The sequence below is a fragment of the Protopterus annectens genome, chromosome 5.part1 (genome assembly GCF_019279795.1).
Source record: "Protopterus annectens isolate FY-2018-M chromosome 5.part1, PAN1.0, whole genome shotgun sequence".
Lineage (NCBI taxonomy): Eukaryota > Metazoa > Chordata > Ceratodontiformes > Protopteridae > Protopterus > Protopterus annectens.
The window spans coordinates 90,432,037-90,448,184 of record NC_056736.1 but is presented as its reverse complement, the minus strand read 5'-3'; the positions used below and the strand labels follow the sequence as shown (position 1 = coordinate 90,448,184).

The following is a 16,148-nucleotide window of genomic DNA, read 5'->3' as shown; positions in this document are numbered from 1 at the left end:
TCTTGACATAAATGATTGAAAGATTTTAAACTATTCTTGAGTCTGATACGAATACATTTAGCCGTTGGGTGTGTTTTAAATTTTGCAGCATCCACAGTAGACCTCATTGGGGGATTTTGGATATTCTTATGCAGTTTTGGTATACCAAATGTCTTGGTATAGTGGGAAACTTAATATTCAGTAAATTAAATACCTCAGGACTAATTTGGTCTTGCATTACCATGTCTTCCAGTAGGTAATCTATATTTTTACCACCCCTATTAAAGTTTAAAGAAATAATTGTATAAAAATCATCATCACGTACATGTTCCGGCATTTGTTGTAAATAATCCATATGATGCCCCCCCCCCCCCCGTCTGTTTTCATTAATCTAATACTTTTATTTCTACTTAATCGAAGCATCAACTTAACTTCAACCTCAGCTAAATTAGAACATGGATATTGTTTATTAATCAAATCTTGGAATTCAGACTCGCATAACATTTCAAAAATAAGCAAGGGTGGGGGGATTAAATGTACTTTTACGGACCAAGTCCTGAGGTATATAATCAACACCATTATCTTTAAAAATAATTTTAAGATTCAATTTCCGTAAATATAATTTCAAATCAACTAACTCACATGGCAATAACGCACAAATTGAAAATACCAGTGGCATAATTACCCTTGTACATAAAGAACCTGATGTGAGACCCAAAACAAATAACACTTTTGGTCATGTTTTTCTAGGGATCCCCCTACCTGTTTGAAAAGATACAAACAAGACTGGTTCAGGGGCAGAGGATGGAAGAGAAGGAATTATTTTAAGGACGCAGGGCCCATAACCACAGTCAAGAACTTCTGGACACAGAATGCAACAACTTAATTTTCAATCTCTCGAATCACATATTGACAGAAGACCAACACAGAGTCCTTCAGAAAGGACTTTCTTTACATTTCAGCCACTTCCAGTAATTTTAGTGATATAGTGATTGACATCAAACTATTTTGTTGGAATGTCACTTTCAAGCTAATGTTTCCCAATGAAGAATCTAATACGAATATTTTTAAGAAACCAAGTACATATACACCCACTTTGTGTCCATAGTTGGAAACATTCATGAAAGCTTGTGAACAAGATCTGTACAAAATGTATAACAATGGCACGTTCATCAAGAAAAGATTTTAGAACTTAACCAAAAAAGAAAAAGCGATGCACTTAAGGAACTACAGAATAACACTGACATCATGATTTGTCCTGTGGATAAAGGTGGTGCCACTATGATATTGAGTAAGAACTACTATGTACAGACCATGGAAGAAATGCTAATGGATACCTCAGCATAAACTAAAGTCGATATTAAGATATTCAGTGATATGACATGTAGGGTATGATATGACCTACTAGACAGTCTTTTAAGCAGGTACATTACCAAAGAACTATATGATTACTTTTTTTGTGGAAACACCCCTTATACCCATTATCAAGGGACTCCCCAAAATTCACAAAACATTGGGCAGTCCTTCCCTGTGACTGTGACCAATGGTTTCAGGCAAAGGCTGGCTATCCGACCCAGTTTCTGTTTATGTTGAGAATGTGTTGAAACCTCTGATTTTGATGACAGATATGTTTTGAGGGACACCCAAGATTTTCTGGAATCCCTATATAAATACTTTCAAAAGCAATCTATCACAGAAGACACGTGCTTTGTCACCTTTGATGTCTATTCCATTTTCACATGTATACCCAACCAAACCGGAGTAGACTTTTTAAAAGAAATATTATCTGTGCAAGCTGCTTTTACTTCTAACTGGATTAATCTACTGTGTATTTTAATTGATATTATCTTAGAGAACAGTGTATTCATATTTAATGGTGAATACTATCTGCAAAATATTGGGGTACCCATGAGCACCTCTTGTGCTAACTCCTATGCGAAGTTATTGAAGGCCAATTGGGAGACCAGGCTAGCCGTTTCACATGAAATATACTGCAACAAGGTCACCTTTTACAAACGCTTTGTGGATGATGGATTCCTGGTCTGGGTTGGAAGTAGAGAGACACTGTATGAGTTTCTGACATATATAGGTAACACAAGTGACTTTTCAAAATTTACATGTAAGCATACAGAAAAGAGATAAACTTCCTAGATGTCAGTTTGAAGATCAAAGATGATCAAATACTGACAACAGTGTATAAGAAACTGTTTTGCAAGAACAATGTTCTGGAGAGATCTAGCATGCATCCTGCCTCTGTATTTCAAAATTTCATCAAATTGCAAATGTTGAGGTTGTCTAGGATCTCTGACAATGACATGGAGCTCAATACAACAATGGATAATATAATTAAGAATTTTGAAAACAGGGGTTACTCAACTAAGGAATGTCTATAAATTACTGACGCTGTGATTCATGCAAGACAAGGTAGAAGAAAACCCTATTTCTCTAAAAAGATGATGAAATCTATAGAGAAGAAAGAACCTGTCATAAATAAGAAATGTCGCCTAGTACTGCCTTTCACATCTGATAATCCGAATATAATCAACATTATCCGGAAGAACTGGTACATATTGACATCTAATCACAACATTTCTCAAATTGTGGGTTCACGTCCGAGCATTACATGCAAGAATATTAGGTCTATAAGCAGAAGAGTATGTTACTGGAACAGTGATGGGGACAGTATGTCAATGCTCCCAGCAAGGTGGGAACCTTCAGCTGCAGGCGGTGTAATAAGGCGGTGTAATATCGGCTTGTTTATAGCCAATACTGATCATTTTGTTCATCCTACAATGGGCAAGATTGTGAGACTTTGGGGTTATGCCGATTGCTAGACCAAGAATATGGTCTATTTAACTATTTGCACGAAATGTCCCAGCTTTTACATAGGGAAAATTAACTAAAATTAAAATTAATTAAGGACAGGATCAACAAACATTTATACAAAATTAAGAAGGAAGATACGACAGTGGCCACAGCTAAACATGTTGTGGAACAAGGAGTAGAACATCATGTCAAATTTATGGTACTGGATAATTTTAAATAAGACAACAGAATGGGCGACAGGAAGAATAAAACTGAGAAGATTGAACAAGAATCATTATTCGATTACAAGCAGTCTAACATTATGAACTTTATGACTCAGTTTCCATCAAACCTTTTTTGAAATCTCCTCACTAAGATATTTTTTTCTTTTTCATTTAACCCCATTTTTTGGTTGTTTGACTCCATTTAAAGGGAATGATAGGCTGTAAAATCCTTCTTTTACACTGATTTCTTTGATTGGCTCTATGCACATAGAGGATGGTTCTTAAGCAATTTTAGGCCTGTTTACACTCTTTTGGCACTTTCAGGATCTATGCCCCTTTACAGGCCTTGTTCTGCAGGTTTATAACTTAATTGGCACATTTCTTTGGATGTTTTTATCAGGTGAGGTACTTTTATCTTTGTTTCACTGATTGAGTAGTTTTCTTTAAGGTTATAAGACCTGACACTTGTAAGCAGGACATACACATTTATATATATATATAACAGTTGAGTGATGATTGAAGTTTTTTTTTTAACATTAGTCTCCTTTTATTCTTAAGCTTTTAAGTTTCATGAGTATGCATGAGCCTTGCTTATAAAGTTTGTGATTATAATAGCACACCTGCTTAGATGTTTACTTGTGAAGTTTTATGAATGCAGGTAAGCTGGAATTTATTCTTTATTCTAGCATTTCTTTTAGATAGGTGATTCACTTATGTTACAGTGGCAGCAGTTTGTTTTTAACTGGTTTTCATGGTATACATTTAGGACTTTTTACATTTTATTGCACTGCTGTGCTATGCTCAAGGAATTGACTGTACTGTTTTTTTTTTCTTTTTTGGGTTATAGCTACTTATAAGCATTGAATTTTGTATGTTGGAAATACCTACCAAGTCTAAATGCAACAGATAGGAACCTGCAGCTTTTATATATTTTTTTTTACGTAGAGAGGTAAATTAAGCATATAAACTTAAGACATCCAATGTTCATTTAGTCATTTTATTGTGCAGTTGTGGCAGTCTGTTGGTCTGACTATCCTTTTTTGAGTCTCACGAAACTATATTTAATCGCTTTGGACTTGTATATCCTACCATGACCAAACACGTATATACTGTTAGAACTGAATGATGAGTAGATAAGTAACTTTTATGTATATTTAAGTTATACTAGAAATTATAGTTCATTTTTTTTTTGTTTGTTTGTTTTACTATACATTGGTAGTGTATTGTCTAATTTGCTGGTAGAGCTTCTACAGCTGATTGGATAGCTTATGATGATGTCATAATTAAAATCAGTCTCCGATTTGTTCTTTGGATTTAAATAGTGAGTGTTTATCTGTATACTTTTAACGTGTGATGAAGCATTGAAGTCAAAGGAAAAGCACTTACTAAGGTATAGTAAAAGCTTTTTTGGTTTATTTTACATAGCCGTATTTGTTGTCACTCAGTTTTTAATTTTGGTTTTGCTTCTTGCATACTGATGTGACAACTTCATCCCAGCTGTGCGGTTGTTTTTAGTTTTGTGGATCAACTCACATCTGTTAGCTCCAAATGCTGGAATAAAAGTTTGAACTGCTCAACAAATTAGCACAATCCTGTTCAAATTTCTCTGCAGTAAAATTATACAGTTTAAAGTCAGCTGTAACATTTTCAACCACTTGCAAACTATTCCGGACCAATGACAATCGTTATTTAATTTCTTGTCCTCCCTTATCTCGCTGGTTGATGGTTCTGCAATGACTGCATTCCTCTTTCTCTTCCTTGATTTTACGATTGTATTTGATAGTTCGTTCTGTTTCGTGTCCGCTCAGAACACCTTGAAGGGACCTCCTCCAAAGAGGGGTACTAGTCTACATCATTAGTTAATACTATCTCACATGGACCAGTGGGATCCATAGGTAGTCGCCACACCTCCAGACTTTAGTTCAGGATAGGCACACCAATTCTTATATTCATTCTGATTTGTAAGTTTTGTCATTTTCTGTTTTTTAATGTCAATCACAACCTTATCAATTTTAGCAAAAACATTACTATATTGTTCAAAATGACTTTCGAACAGTAAGTTTTTGTAATACGAAGTTGTAAATCAGTAGCTTCTTGCATCAACCCGTCTGTAGTACATTGAGTGTGTTTCATAAGAACTTCCATAAGCTCGAACCCTTGTCTGTCATATAGTTTGAGCAATTCTTTATTTAAAGGAGAATTAGGGACTAAGGCCGGTAGGGAATTTCCAATTATGTAAACCTTTAGGTACTATTCTGCACTTAATGCATTCACGGAAATTAGTTCTCCAGCCAAAGTTTACGACATTTAAGGAGAACACTTTCCAGTTTATTGATGGATTGAACTGTTCCAGAGGTAGTTAGCCCAATATCAGTAATATCCGCAAGGGAAGGACCTTGGGGAGGACATTACAGAATGAAGTGGCAAATTATAGACTCAATGCCGTTATGTTTTTCAGTTTAAATGAATGTTTATCTGTTTTGAGTATCTTAAAATTGCAATCTTATAATGTGTAATTATGTTTATTTAGTTGTATGTATTGTGTGTTTGGTTTTGTATTTTAAGGTAAAATTATGAATATATAATGAAGTTCTCTTTAAAAAAATTTAATTTATGAGAAAAGTGCTGGGGGATCGTTTGTTTCATTGGTCTTAACATGCAACTATTGTAGAGGGTTATTTAAATGTGAAATGTCTTGATTTTTTTAGATTCTGATGAAGTCTTTTTGGTGTATGAAAGATGAAAGCACTAAGTCTATTCATTACAAGTTTATTTTGTTGCTCTCCTGGCTGGTCACGACTCCTTTCAGTTTATTTTGGTTGTTGTTGGGTGGTTCTTAGTTTTTATGTACAATTTTTTTCAAATAACCTGGGATCGTTTGTAACCTAGGCATTAGTAGAGAGAATGTGATTTCTAGAGAGAATGTGATTTCTAGCTAGTAACTGAATTTTACCGAGATTTATAACTTACTGGTTTTTAGTAATTCTTGGTATTCAAATTGGGAAAGTTCTAAGCAACAAGATAGTCGGGTACCATCTTGAAAGTCCTGAGCCACCCCTCTTAGTCCACTGTTGTTTACTCTTCAGTCAAGTGCATGTTTAACTGTCTGCTCATTTGCTGGTTTTCCCCTAAGTAATAGATAATCCAACAACTAAAGCTTTCCTAAGAGATATTCTACATCAAAGGCTACTAGGCAGACATGTTGTTTTACAGTGATAGCTGAATTTTGTCCTGGAAAGTTTAAAAGCCCACACACACACAAGCCTGTATGCATAGACCTCCACAATGAGGAGAATAAAAAAACATATCCATCATTTATGCCTAAGATTGACTCTGCAGACTTGTGGCTTTCCAGATTACCAGAATGAAGAAGGGCATCTTCATATTCTAGATGTTCATAGACAATTGATGTACAGTACCAGAACCCATCCCTTCAAGAGAAACCATCAATTATTTGTGTCCTCAGAAAAGAAAATGAAGGCTAGGCTGTTAAAAAAAAATGTGAAAGTTGTTGGTCCACCTTTTCTTTTTGCTATTAAATGTAAAATGGTCTCTTGCAAAGGACAAATCTTGATACATGGATTGCTGTCTGTTCTTTCATAAAGCATTCTGTATGAAATGCATCGTCCATGGTAAGACCGGTTTTAGCACAACTGTGCTTCAGTGGATACTGTAACTTTCTGCTTCCCAGGGAAAGCCAGGTACTGGTTGAGATTTTACCTGTATGTCATGATTTACTGTTACAGTGTCTCTTCTCAAGAAAATAGTGCACTTGGGTATGGTACTTACCATAAAAATGGATCTTCACAGAGAGGTCACTTCAACAGTAAAGCCACCCTCCCTGTTTTTGGACTTACGGAGCATATGCGTCATTATGTATTTCTAAGTTGGTCAAGTATGTACAAAACAAGTGCAGGTTTAGCAATGGTTGCCTTTTCACTGCACATTTGGCTTCAGAGCTGTACTTGCTAGCCCCAAACAGTGTTTCTCCTGTGGGAGTACATGTTCAAAAGACCAAGGAAGTAGGTGACCAACATCAGTCTCATGCAGGAGTTGAACGCCATCTGCATGAGCCAATGTCAGACTCGTACAGGAGTCCAGTGCCACCTGTAACTTCATAAGTAGTAAACTTGGTAAGCATTGGTTATGACAGGTAAGTGGAACAGTTGGAAAATAAAATCTTGTCTGGGATACAGGAAAAAGAAGATGAATATACCCAAATGTATTCATTTACTGCTGCACTGAACTCTCCTTGAATACATACTCTTATGCTAAATACTTTACATGACTGTACTTTACTTTTCTTTTAGCTGATTACCTCTAGTGCATGTAGCCATGTGCATTTTGTTTGGTGCTGAGATTGTACTGTGCATAAGTTATCGTAGTTTTTGCACTATGTTTTGCTTAAAATCAAAATCTTAAGAATATGGACAAGCTAGACATGCTAGCTTCATGAAAAGTTTTAACAGTTTAACCTTGTCTTTTGACCAGGTTTGGTACCTGCATCAATATCAGAACCACCTCCATTTAAAAGTCTTCTGATCAACAAAGTTGATGGTAGCTGCCGGACATTTAGTGACTCCGAACAGGAGGATCTGCAGGGTTTTGGAGTATGCCTGGATCCCGTCTATGATGTCATATGGAGGTGTGAGGTCGTTTCATTGTTTTACTGTTTTTTTTTTTTTTTTTTTAACAAATTCACTGTTCTTGCGGATTTATTTAACATAATTGATGTTTTATGCGTTCGTGATATGTACTCCTGGAGCACATGATAGCTTTCAAAAAAAACTTTATTTGTAGACTGAGGTGGACGTGTTTGAAGTAATAAAAGGAAGAAGTGTTTTTTGTGCGTGTGTGCGTCCCTCTCTCCAAAACACTCTAAGGTAGGTACTGGCTTCAGAAATAGCAACAGCATTCATGAGTAGTTGGAACAGGTATAAATTTCTATGGAGATAAATGAAAGTAAGCTTATTGTTACTTGGATTTTGAATTTTATTGAAAGGTTGGGGAAATGGACAGATTTAGCTCTGGAAACCCCATGTCCTTCCAAAGCTTTAACTGTTAGTGCTTGATTTTTGTAAAGAATTAAACTGAGATGGTGGATTTCTGAGTATGGTTTTACTAGTGAAATTTACTAGTAAGCTCTTAGTAGAGCTGTAAAGACCTGTTATTATTGGTCTAGTTGATAGACCCCTTAAAATGGAAAATATAATAATGTATGCAACTGCTGTACCTGCAAACTACCCCACTTACATTTCAGTGTGTTCGTAGCCCTAGTCTTTGTCACTGATGAAAAAGTTAATTTCAGATTTGTCTTGTGATGTTTAAACGAAACCTGTGTATAAATTTCATATATGATTGGAGAGTGTTTCTTGTATAAATCTGATCTATTTATTTCACTGAATCATTGACTAGTCATACAAGACTGATTATTAATTACAGTTTTGTACTGCAGATGTATTAAGTAGTTAAGAATGAATTGGCCCAGTTCTTCTGTTTGCAGTGATGGTCACTGTTGAAGTGATGCCCCGATCCCATGTGCAAAAATGGGAAAAAGGGTTTGTGGATGGATGAATTCTTTTGCAAGTACAAAGTTTTTCTTCTTATAGACGTTTCTCAGGATAAGTAGAGGGATTTTGTTTTACTTGCACTAACTGTCAGGAATCGTTTTTTCTTTATCCATGTGTTAATGCCTTAGCACGGATGTCCAGAAGTCTTGATCATTTAATTTAGCAGAACAAACTTTCCTTCTGAATTGAGACGGAGTCATTTGAGGGCCTTGTCTGATCTGCTGTCATTAAATTCTGGTCTGTTCCATCTTCTTACTGGTTACTTCTGTGACTGTTTTCATTAGATATAAGAAAGTTCTTGCAAACATAGAAAAGCCACCCTCAAGAAATTTTTAAGTGAAGTAGTCGTTAACTTCTGGCTGATCTTTAATGTTCTTTTTGTTAAGGTTTATGAGAAAAATGTCATCTTGCAGCTTGATGGGTCATCTGACCAACCATGATCTTATTTGTTTTCCATTCTGAAGATTGTATATCTCATTATACAGCATTTTGCTTGTGCATGTGGTAACTGACATTATGACAGAAAAATGAAGTAAAATATTTCATAATCGGTTGGTTGCATTTTACTCTTGAATAAAATTATATTAATTTTTCCCCTATGTGAACTTAAAATAGTACATACCTAATTGCATTCTTGTTTTGTTGTTTTCATGGTAAAGAGAGATACAGCCTTGAAAGTGACCCACATGACCAGGAATCCACTAGTGACCCAGGCATTGGAGGAGACAAACTAGAGAGGTGGGAGTCGTTTGATTTAGTATTTCCTGCCGCTGTTTTTTTCGGGGGTGGAGGGGGTCTGCCTCTGTGCTGACACCTAGTGGAGGCAGGGTAGAAATAGAGAGAGAAACAGGATAGATACTTCCCTGATCTGTTAGTATGTGAACAGTAGTGCTGTATCCAGATGATACTGTAATCAGATCTTTTTTATGTTTGGAAACACATATACAAACATACACTTCTGGGCAGTACTGCAGCATAAACATCAAGCTGCAGAAAGTGTGTGAAGATGAGAATTAATGTAGAACATTTCCCCTCACTTTTCCGCAAGATATAAGATATGCCATTTGATCCGTAAGTCTCTCTTGCTTTGACAGATTGGGGATCCGGAAAATACTTATAAAAGTATCCCTTAGTCTGTGCTCTGCGAAATAAAATGCAGTATATAACCATTGTTTGTTACAGGACTTAAAAAAATGTTTTGCAGGTGGGCTGCACCTCTTCATACCCATGTTAAGTATAATAACTCCAGTGTTGCATAGCACAGGCGAGAGAAGGAATAAGTACGACAAAACAGAGTGCTTCTTTTACGCTGAGTTAATGTAATCTTAGACTTGATGTAGTTGGCTTGGTAATGCAGGTAGTTATTAAACATATATCAGATATAAAAAGCATACTCACTCCTGTTAAAATTCCAGGTTTTTGTGATATTAAAAAAATGAGACCACAATAAATCATTTCAAAACTTTTCCAACCTTTAATGTGACCTATAACCTGTACAATTCAGTTGAAAAACAAACAAGTCTGTTAGGGGGAAAATATAAAAAATCTACAATAAGCTGGTTGCATAAGTGTGCACACCCTTAAACTAATACTTTGTTGAATCACCTTTTGATTTAATTACAACATTCAGTCTTCTTGGGTACACAACTGCCATCAATTTAAAGAGACCCTGATTAACCCCACATAAAGTTCAGCTGTCCTAGTAGGATTTTCCTGACATTTACTCACTTGCCTGCTACAGCAAAAGCCATGGTTCGCAGAGAGCTTACAAAGCATCAAAGGGATCTCATTGTTGAAAGGTATCAGTCAGGAGAAGGGTACAAAAAAATTTCCACAGCATTGGATATACCATGGAGCACAGTGAAGACAGTCATCAAAAAGTGGAGAAAATACGGGACAACAGTGAAGCTGCAAAGAACTAGACATCTCTCCACAATTGAAGAAAAGACAAGACGAAAACTGTTCAGGGAGGCTGCCAAGATACCTACAGCAACACTGAAGGAGCTGCTGGAATTTCTGGCAAGTACTGGCTGTGTACTACATGTGACTATAATCTCCTGTATTCTCCATAAGTCTGGGCTGTGGGGTAAGGTTGCAAGGATTTTCTTACATAGAAAAACATCCAGGCCCAGCTAAAATTTGCAAAACAATACATCAAGTCTCCCAAAAGCATGTAGGAAAATGTGTTATGGTCTGATGAGACCAAGGTTGAACTTTTTGGCCACAATTCCAAAAGGTACTTTCGGCGCAAAAGCAACACTTCACATCACCAAAAGAGCACCATCCCCACGGTGAAGCATGGTGGTGGCAGTATCATGCTTTGGGGTTGCTTTTCTTCAGCTGGAACTGGGGCTTTAGTCAAGGTGGAGGGAATTATGAACAGATCCAAATACCAGTCACTTTTGGCCCAAAGCCTTCAGGTGTCTGCTAGAAAGCTGAAGATGAAGAGGAATTTCACTTTTCAACATGACAATGACCCCAAGCATACATCCAAATCGACAAAAGGAAGTGCGTGCCCAGACCTAAATCCAGTAGAAAATCTGTGGGGTGACCTGAAGAGGGCTGTGCACAAGAGATGCCCCCGCAATCTGACAGATTTGAAGAGCTTTTGCAGGGAAGAATGGGCAAATATTGCCAAGTCAAGATGTGCCATGCTGATAGACTCCTACCCAAGAAGACTGAATGCTGTAATTAAATCAAAAGGTGCTTCAACAAAGTATTAGTTTAAGGGTGTGCACACTTATGCAACCAGCTTATTGTACGTTTTTTATTTTTTTATATTTTTCCCCTAACAGATTTGTTTGTCTTTCAGTTGAATTGTACAGGTTATAGGTCACATTAAAGGTGGGAAAAGTTTTGAAGTGATTTACTGTAGCCTCTTTTTTTTATCACAAAAACCTGGCATTTTAACAGGGGTGTGTACACTTTTTATATCCACTGTAGCTAATTGCCGGTGGTTCTCTTACCTTCACTTTTGTGTTTTCTGGACAGCCATTCCTGATTTGCATCAAATAATTGCTTTTTTTTTTAATAGCTGCTCCGTATCATTTATACATATCTCAAGTCAAAGGTGCCATTGCAAAAGTACATTTTGTATACGCAGATAGCACTTGCAGATAGTGCAAAACTGTTGAAAGTCGTCTTTTTTTAATTTATACTATATAGTTATTACATCAGTAATTCTGTAATGTCAATTTCTTGTATAATTCCTGCCATTTAAACACTCTTTAGGAAATGGAGTTTCATAGTTCAGTATTAATTCTAATACTTTCCTTGCTTACATAACAAATAAGATGCGTTATTACAGATGTTCATCGTGTTTCACTGTTGCAGTCATGACTGTAGGGTTCTTCCCTGCCGGCAGGCAGCCCTCGGTCGGCCAGAATCCCAAAGTCTGGGTCCGGCGTCGGCTGTTCAGCCATGCTCCCTGACGTCAGAGCGCCAGGAGTACAAATTCGACAGCCGACACCATCTTCTCCAGTCTTTCTTGCCGTGCGGTGATAGCAGTGCGCAAGTGCCAGTCGGCTGACTCCTGACGATTTTTTCTGATAAACTTCAGTCCGAAGATTTTCTTCTCCACTCAAAGCTAAGTACCCTGTTGGGGAAACTTTTTTCTTGCTCCACTCTGATGTCAGAAAAAGTTAATAATTGTATTTCATGTGGGAAGCAAATACCTCATAAGGATTTTCATTCTTACTGTATTCCTTGCTTAGGCCCTGACCACGACGTAGCTAGTTGTCGGTTTTGTGCTAGATTCAATCAACGTACAATTAAGCGAAGGTACGATTTTGCTTTTCATTACTTTGGTAGGCGCTTTAATTACAAAATGTCGTCGGATACGGTTCCGACTACCGGAGTTCACAAACGTCGCAAGGATAAAGACAGGCCTCCGAGGTCCAAATCTGATGATAGCGCACAAGCGGAGCCAGCTTCAGGTTCGGCCATAGTCAGTGAGGTGCTTTTGCAGCCCCTGTCGTCGGCCATTTCAGAACCGATGGCCGAAACGGACTCTCATGAGGAGCCAACCAGGCCTTTAAATATTTCTATTGCAGGACCTTCGGACAATGCTCCTTCGGATGGGTCCGGAGCCGCTGTGCAGGTACCAGCTTCCGAAGGGGTTTTCAGGCCTACTCAGCTTCTAATAAAGGCAAAGACAAAGGCAAAGACTCCTTCTAAATCAAAGACTGCAACACAGGCCTCTTCTGAACCGGCTCCCAAGTCACAGAAACAGTTACTCAAGATGGCGGAGGATTTACTTACTATGATTAGGGGTTCACATCCCCCTCCAGATAAAAGGCCAAGGCAGGATGTTTATTATGATTCCTCTGATCAGGCTTCTGTTTCCTCAGTTTCTTCTTCTGACCGGGAATATTCTTTCCCTCCTTATGAGGATTCTGATGCTGAGGAATCCATTCCTTCAGCTTCTCCCCCTGAGGATTTCTCTTTTGGGGAAACTTTGTATGAAATGAGGGAACATTTCCACTGGGAAGGACAGGAGTATTCGGAATCTAAGAAAAGACTGAGGGATTTTCTTCTTCCCCAACATAGACCCCTGGCTATTCCTCCTGTTTTGGATATTGTGGATGATGCCTTTTCGGAGGCTAACTTAACCCCTGACTCTCTTCCTCCTGCTCCTGTTAAGCCTGATAGATATTACAGGGTTCCTGATTCCCACCAGTTTTTATACAAGAACCCTTCTGCTGACCCTGAAACCATTTCTCAGGGTCCTAAGGGAGTTAAGGCCACTTCTGCCAAAAATCCCATTTCTACTGAAAAGGATTCTCGATCCTTAGAAAGATGGGGCAAAAAGGTGTACACTTCTGCTACTTTGTCCATTAGGGCTTTAAACTGTCAGTTTCATATGCTGAAATACCAGCAATTTCTCGTCTGTTTTAAAACAAAAGCTTACTTCCATTTCTGCCTGTGCAGATGATAAGGAATTACATGACTTATTGCATGCTACAGAACAAGTTGGGAAGCGTGGTTTACACTGTGGATTTGATGCCTTGGAGGCTTCTTGTAGGGCTGCGGCCTTTGGCACAGTCATTAGAAGGCATGCATGGCTAAAGGAACAAAATTTGCCTGAACAAGTAAAGGCTAAATTATTGTATGCTCCTGTTCAGCATAATGTTTTGTTTGGATCAAAAGCTGAAGAGGTGATTAAAAAGATGGAGGATAAGGCGAAATCCATGCAAACAGTTAAAGATTTCTTACAAGTACAGCCAGCTAGATTTAGCAGGAATTGGACTTCAAAAAATTGGTCCTTTCCCACTTCAGACAGGCCTCAGAGGGGTACATATAGACGCTCCAGAGGGGGTACATATAGACGCTCCAGAGGAAGGCCTCAAACACAAGCTTCTTCTAGACCAAGACAGTGGACTGCTTCCACCCCTAGGGGAGGAGAGGACAGGTCACAAACTCAAAGGAAACAAACTCAATGACTCCCTCTGTTGGGCTACAGGAACTTCTTGCCTGGAAGCCCCTCTCGGAGGAAAACTCTCTCTTTTTTTATCAAAATTGGACTCAAATAACCCAAGACAAGTGGGTTTTGGATGTGGTTTTAAGAGGTTATAAATTCCATTTTCATACCTTGCCAAGGCCAAGGGGATGGCCAGACCTTCCAAAACATCAACGGACGGAGGCCTTAAACCAGGTGGAAGCTCTTTTGGCTATGAATGCCATAGAACTGGTTCCACTTTCAGAGATGGGAAAAGGTTTTTACTCAAGGCTCTTTCTAGTCCCAAGGAAGCAAAACTCATGGAGACCCATTCTGGATCTGTCGGTCTTGAACACCTTTCTAGAGATTCCAAAATTCAAGATGCTTACTCTACAGCAGCTACTTCCAATGCTGTCCAAAGATGCATGGATGGTAACTTTGGATTTAAAGGAGGCATATTTACACATTCCCATCAGGCAGGATCGCAGAAAATACCTCCGGTTCAAGGCCGGATTGAGGCACTTTCAATTCTCTGTGCTGCCCTTTGGATTGTCTACTGCGCCCAGGGTCTTCACCAAATGCCTGGCTCCAGTAGTAGCTTACTGCAGACTCAAGGGAATTCAGATTTACCCTTATCTGGACGATTGTCTAATTCAGGCAGACAGCAAGGATGTCTTACTCCAGCATCTAGAATTTGTACAGAACCTCCTCAAGTTCCTGGGATTCTCTGTAAACATAAAAAAGTCAAATTTGACACCATCACAACAGATAACTTTTCTGGGTGCTCTTCTAAACACCATAACCCAGATGGCATTTCTGACATCCGAAAAACAATTACAGCTGGCTTCAACTTTCAAAACCTTGGCAACTTTGACTCAACTATCTGCAAGGAAATTCCTGCAGGCTTTGGGTTACATGGCCTCCTGCATCCTTCTCGTACCATATGCAAGACTACACATGAGGAAAATACAGTGGTACCTAAAAAGTGTATGGTCTCAGCATTGCCACAGCTTAGACATACTGATCTCCGTCCTTCCTTGCCTTCAAAAGGAATTTCTTTGGTGGTCCAGGGCATGTGCTCTAAACAAAGGGAAACCCTTCCGTCTGCCTCCTGCCACTCAGATTCTAACCACGGACGCCTCGGATTATGCTTGGGGAGCCCATTTTCAGGGCAACTGTCTGCAGGGCATTTGGACAAAGGATCAGAAGCACCTGCATATCAATTTAAAGGAAATGTTAGCCATTCAGAAAGCTCTATTGGCCTTCAGGAATCTTTTACAACCAGGACAACTACTAATACGGACAGACAACACCACAGTTATGTGGTACATAAACAAGCAAGGGGATCTCATTCCTACCCCTTTGCAGACTAGCCATGGATCTATGGAACACAGCTCTAGCTTGCAATCTGGATCTTCAAGCTCAGTTTCTACCAGGGAAACAAAACTTCCTGGCAGACAGTCTGAGCAGAAACCTTTCGGATCCACACGAATGGATGCTGGACACCAAAATATTCAGGATGATAACAGCAGTCTGGGGATGTCCTCACATAGACCTCTTTGCATCCCATTTCAATCATCAACTACAGAATTTTTGCACCAGGACTTTCCACAGAGAAGCTTGGAAAGTGGATGCCCTGTCATTCAGTTGGAGGGACCTCTCGGGATATGCCTTTCCGCCTCTTCCTCTTCTTCCACGTGTCTTATTGAAGATAAAACAGGACAAGCCCAAGATGATTGTCTTGCTGGCTCCAAATTGGCCTCGGCAGTTTTGGTATCCAACTCTAAAAAACCTATGCCTGGAGCCCCCTTGGGTTTTACCTCAGTCTCCGAACCTTCTGTCCCAACATCAGGGTCAGGTTCTACACTCTCATGTCAGAACTGTCAGCCTGGCGGCCTGGTTAATTCAGGGCCTTTGATTTCTTCTTTCCTACCCAAGCAGGTTATGGGTATCATTTTAGAAGCCAGATGTCCTAGCACTAGAAAATCTTATGCAGGAAAATGGAAAAGATTTTGTTCCTGGATGCAGGCTCAGGATTCTGATCTTCTTCTTCCTAACATTACTTTAATTTTACTTTACTTGACAAATCTCTTACATAAGGGTCTCTCTTTCTCTTCCATCAAGATACATGCC

General features: G+C 38.7%; 1 protein-coding gene across 1 annotated transcript in view; it reads left to right on the top strand.

The window, feature by feature from the left end:
* MYCBP2 (MYC binding protein 2) overlaps positions 1-16,148 on the top strand; it is a gene marked incomplete in the record, with an annotated part of 5,088,083 nt that overhangs the window by 1,675,325 nt on the left and 3,396,610 nt on the right. Inside the window, 1 exon segment of the mRNA XM_044072904.1 lies at positions 7,500-7,653. Coding sequence (XP_043928839.1) covers positions 7,500-7,653 — 154 coding nt within the window.